General features: G+C 39.4%; 1 protein-coding gene across 1 annotated transcript; it reads left to right on the forward strand.

The window, feature by feature from the left end:
• The first annotated feature begins 3,813 nt into the window (after positions 1-3,813).
• Positions 3,814-5,411, forward strand: LOC100568064 (free fatty acid receptor 2-like). The gene has a single exon (XM_016996093.2). It carries the CDS (start codon positions 4,074-4,076, stop codon positions 5,037-5,039), a length of 966 nt encoding a protein of 321 aa, XP_016851582.2. The 5' UTR covers positions 3,814-4,073; the 3' UTR covers positions 5,040-5,411.
• The last annotated feature ends 459 nt before the right edge of the window (positions 5,412-5,870 follow it).

Genomic DNA, 5,870 nt, shown 5'->3' on the forward strand with positions numbered 1-5,870 from the left:
GGGGAAAAATTGCAAGACATTATATTTTTGCAACATTTATGACAATTTACTTTTCTCTCTCCCTGCAAGTGATTTCCACATAAATGATTGTGACTAGCAATGTTTCTTATTTTCTGCTTCTATTTTAAGGAGTAGGTTGGTTTACCGACTTCCTCCAAAACCAGCTATACTTAATAGAATGCTTCAATTTCCTTATACTTCAAATGCATATGCTTGATTATGGATGATAGTTTCAAATAGCTGGATCTTTTTATGAAGCTTCTGAGTCTTTTTCCCTTTAAGATGAATCTATTTATTTTTGAGAGAAGGCTTTCCAAACAGTACACAAATAGGATGTTTCGAAAGGATGCTGATGTAGTCTTTCTCAACTTGGGAGTAACAAGTGGATTTGGGCTATAGCATTTACATTAAAGGTGTCAAACTTGTGGCCTTCCAGATGTTTGGGTCCCTGACTTCCAGAAGCCCTAGCCAGCTTGTCAAATGACCAGGAATTCTGGGAGCTGAAGTCCAAAACACCTGGAGGGCCACAAGTTTAACACTACCGGTTTGCACTGTTTGCCATACTCAGTACTTCAGAATAAAAGTATGCTTACCTAGTAAGGCTAAATTAAATTAGCTTTTTTAAAACAATCTAGTCAAACTCAAGTCTCAAAATAGAAACCAATGGCCACAAAGAAAGGAAGGCACTGGAGAAATTAATTGCTTGGGCTTGGCAAAATTTGTCGGTCTTTGTCACCCCTCAGTGTTGGTTCACCTTTCTCCCACACACAAATTCCACCACAGCAGGCTTGGGTCTTTTCAGTTTATTGAAGAAAGATTGCAAAACTTATTAAAAGGCAGAAATATAAGTAAAAAACCAATTGCAAGTGCAATCCTTAAACACAGTTCAAGACATTCATAGATATTAGTCCAAAATCCAAAACAGCAAAGTAAATCCAAGGTAACATGAATACATGAGCTTCAAAAGTAATCCAAACACAGATTAAAGGCTTGAACAAGGCAAAAGTTGATTCTCCAAAAGTGAGGTTGCTCTGACTAAAGTCTCTTCCCCAAACATCTACTCAGTGAAAGGTCATCCTTATCACACACTTCGGCAGCATCTCTGCTAGACTCAGAGGCATCCACAGACCTCTGTTTTTCTAAACTATCAACGCTTTCCAAATCCACCTGCACTTCAGAAACATCAACATTCCCAGGAACAGACTGCATTTCAGAAACGTCCACATTCCCAAATCCATTTTCTTCATCATTAGAAATGTCCAAATTCCCATTCCCCTTTCTTCATCATCAGGCTGATCAGGCTGAACCACAACAGTCTTTCTGTGTTTTACTAAGGGGAGTAAAAAGAGGGAGAATTACTTTGTAAGTGCACCTACATTTCCAAGCAGTAGTCTTTCTTGGACCTTGATATTTGCCAGGGCAGAAAGATGGCACAGAAGTAAGTGACAGAAAAATTATACTCTGTCGGTTCATTGTGCCATCTTTCTCCATGAGATGTTATTTCCACTTGTAGGATGGTATTATTGGATATTGTATTAGCTTTGAAGAACTGAAATGTTTACAGTAGTGCAAATATATGCCAAAAGAAGAAGAGCTAGAAGAAATATCTCCAATATATTTTTTGCCATGTTTGATATTTATCTAAATTCCTGTGTGTTGTGTCAAGCAAAAGATGCATAATGCAGTCAGTTGAAAGGCAGATCAGGAACTGGGAATCCTGGTGGAGTGTTGCAGTTCCTCATCCTACAACAGATTGCTGGCAGGAAAAGACTGGAAACATATTTCGATGCCCTGCTCACCAGCATAACAGGCCTCTCCTCTATCACTCAAGGTGACTGCTGGCATTTCAGGTAAGTTTATTGGGTCACATCAGGCAACAATATGAAGTTACACCTGTGATATAGTATCTCAGTCTCTGTTAATCTTTCTCTGAAGGTTTTAAACAGAAGCTAGATAGCAATCTGTTTGGGCGGGGTGAGCTCCTGTCTGTCAGTTCCATCTTCCCATACAGGGACATGAGAGAAGCCTCCCACAGAATGGCAAATGGGCATCCCCTGAGCAAACAGAAAATTCTCTCACACCAGAAGTGACTTGCAGTTTCTCAAGTTACTCCTGACATGAAAAAAAATCTTTGCAAATAAAGCTGAGAGCCTGTGCTTTTTCGGTTGTATGCAATTATTGGAAGCATGCACCCATGGGAGAAAATGATTTTGTGTGCCTTTTAAAAGGTTCTTACATTTGCATATATGGAAGTAATAGTTCTATGGTATGATGTTATCTAGAAGAGACATGTGAAATCATTATAATCACCTGGTTTTCATGGGAAGTTTGCATAACGGTGACACAGCAGTTGGTGCTATTGGTCATAATTACCTTTCTAAACTGATGAACTCACTTTTTCCAAAACATAAGGACACTCTCTGTCATATAACCAGACAGACATCAGTTACTTTGGTGAGTGAAAATCCAATCCTGTCACCAGATCATCTGCAGAAGGTTTGAAGTAGGACCATCTGTAAAGGTCAAGCAGGGCAAGCAATCTACTACAATACAAGTAAGGATTTAAAATACTGCAAGAATTGATATGATATATATTGACAAAATACTTCAGATTTAAAAGTTACAATTTAAGTTATTGATATGATTACTCTCATATATATATATATATATATATATATATATATATATATATATCTATCTATCTATCTATCTGTGTATAAGTCAAGAGTTTTCCATGAAAATATTGACTAAATAAATCTGGGTCTACTTATTCATGAACTCATAGTAAGTACTGTAAATATGCAGCAACATTTTGAGAATATCTTCTAAGGACTGCCAGCCTATTTTGTGTGCATTGGTTGCCACAACCACACAAGTTGTTTGAGGCAGCCCCTCCATATACACACATGCAATTACTTAAAGAAATAGAAGTGAAAAATTCATTACTCTTATTATAGTAACGAAACGGACACTTAGAATATTTTAGAAACACTTTAGAAACTACTCCTGATTTTGGAATGAGTACTAAAACATTTTTTTTCATCAATCCCACAGGCCTAGTATATACTGTATCTGATATTGCTCATAGCAGGAACTGTGGGTGAAAGCCCAAAAAATGTATTCGCTTTAGATCTTTGGGAGGAAACGTGTCTTCTTGAGTGATGCTTTTGAAGGATTTCTTTTGTTCCACCCAAAGCAATGCTAAAAAGAAATGGCATCTAGAATTCACATACCCACACAACCTTTATTGGCATACATGAAGTTTCAAAGTTTCATGAGAACCACCACATTTCTTAATGTTCCCCCAGCAACATCAAGAGTATCCCTCTGGGCAGCTAAACCAGGAAATCCCAAATGGATGGTTGTTGAAACAGCCTCCAGGGTTGTTCAGAAGATGACAGAATTTTATAACACACTTGCAATTGAAAACACTGTGCAAAAATGGAATTCCTGTATTTCATCTGTATATTATCATATTTAGGGCAAACAAAGAATGATCCAAAAGTAAAACAGTAAAATAACATTCATAAAATAAATCAGTGAGCATCAGGACTAAACAGTGGGGCTATTAAGAAATTACAGGGAAGGCAGGCATTTGCAAAAACACAAGGCAATGAGATTCAGGAATAAAGTGCTGAGGGTTAGGGCAGTAAATAGTTAAGACTGGATGGTGATAAAAATGGACCTACTGTTTGAAAGCACGTTGAAACATCCAACTCTTCAAATTTTTGTGAAATGTGGCCAAGGCAGATGCTAATCTAATCTCCCTGGCGAGAATGTTTCAGATCCGGGGGGCCATCACCGAGAAGGCCCTCTTCCTCATCCCCATCAGTTGTGTTTGCGACAGAGGCGGGAGTGAGAGAAGGGCCTCCCTGATGGATCTAAGAGCTTGCACTGGTTCGTAGTGGGAGATACGGTCATGCAAGTAAGCAGAAATATAATATTAATTATATATCCAGAATTTTTTTTTTGGATTTTGGTCAAAGAGTAATTTTAAAATATAACAAGTGCTTTTTGCTTCTTGCTGTTCTTCTCTCTAATTTTGTCTCATTTCACTTCTAGGCCTAGAGAAGATGACTCAGAAAATTGTAGTTCTTGCTGTGTACATCTTTGCCTTTCTTACTGGACTCCCTTCCAATTTCCTGGCCTTCTACTCATTCCAGAAGAAAGTACGCGAGAAGCCACTCCCCATAGACATCCTGCTACTCAACTTGACCATATCTGACCTTTTTCTTCTAATCATTTTGCCTGTCAAGATGGTGGAGGTTGCCTTGGACAACACTTGGCCTCTCCCTGACTTTCTTTGCCCGCTGGTCCTCTTCATCTTCCACAGTAGCATTTACCTTAGCACCCTCTTCCTCATGGGAATCAGCATGGAGCGCTATCTATGCATTGCTTACCCAGTTAAGCACAAGTTAAACCTCAGGCCAACGTATGCAAAAGTGGCCAGCCTCTTCTTCTGGTTTCTAGCCTGCTCCCACTGCTTAGGCATTGCCTATGGGGTAGAATACCATGACAGGACTGCAAAGAAAGGTGGCTTCAACTCCACGTGTTATGACAACTTCTCTCCCAGCCAGCTCCAAATTGTCCTCCCTATTCGCTTGGAAGTCTTCATTGTCCTCTTCTTCATCCCTTTCATCATCACCCTTTTCTGCTACATCAGTGTGATCCGCATCCTGACCTCCATGCCCAACATCAAACCCCAGAAGAAGCAACGGGCTGTGGCCTTAGCCTTGGCCACTGTCCTTAATTTCTCCCTGGCTTTTGCTCCCTACAATATATCTCACATCGTAGGTTTTATCGAGGGTGAGAATCCAGCCTGGAGAGTGGAAACCTTTGTTTTCACCACCCTCAACACCACCCTGGACCCTGTGATCTTCTTCTTCTCTTCTTCCACCATCCGTCAAACCATTACTGACTGGCTCCGCATCTGCTCAAGTGCTAGATCCCCATGTTGTCTGATTTGCTGCAACGCTCCAAACACAAATGGCAAAGGAAAAGAAAATGCCCAGGTATCTGTTTCAAATATGTCAGCTTGATCTGGCACACTTACTCCTTAAACAAGATCTGGGATATCCTCTGGAAGAAGTGCCCTATATGGTCCAAGATATTCAGACTCCAAAGCTAGGTTAAAACCAGACTCTGGATCTTCTTGTCTGTTGTCATCATCATCATTGAGTCTTAAAGGGTTTGGGGTATTTTTAAAACAAAGATGTTTTCTTCACATGGTGTGTTAAATTTGTGTAGTTTTTGGTCATATTTCAACACTATTTTTTTTGCAAAGAAAAATATGGCCAGATCAAAAAATTGCATATCAGCATGTACTGTGTAAAAAATAACTGCCTGAATTTAACTATTAGTCCAAAGATTAAACTCAAGATTTTATCATTATATTTGTATGTGATTTTATAACCTGTTTTATTGTTTTATTGTTGTTGTTGATTCATTCGTATTATTGCTTTGTTTTTATATTGTTGATGTTTGGGCTTGGCCCCATGTAAGCTGCCCCAAGTCCCTTCAGGGAGATGGGGCGGGGTATAAAAATAAAATTATTATTATTAATATAGAATAGACTCATTTAATAAGTGGAATTTTCCTAAGTCAGTTGTTCTCATCCTGTGGATCCCCAGGTGTTTTGGCCTACAACTCCCAGAAATCCCAGCCAGTTTACCAGCTGTTAGGATTTCTGGGAGCTGAATGCCAAAACATCTAGGTTGAAAACCACTGACCTAAGTGAATGTAGCTTGACACCACTTTCCATGCTATGGAAACCTGGAATTTGTAGTCCCAACCAAGGAGTCTCCTAGGCAGGAAGCAGCCAGGCTTTGAAGCTGCAAGACCATTCAATGCTAATCAAGCTGGCCAATTGC

This window comes from Anolis carolinensis, unplaced genomic scaffold (genome assembly GCF_035594765.1).
Source record: "Anolis carolinensis isolate JA03-04 unplaced genomic scaffold, rAnoCar3.1.pri scaffold_10, whole genome shotgun sequence".
In the NCBI taxonomy this organism is placed as follows: Eukaryota; Metazoa; Chordata; class Lepidosauria; order Squamata; family Dactyloidae; genus Anolis; species Anolis carolinensis.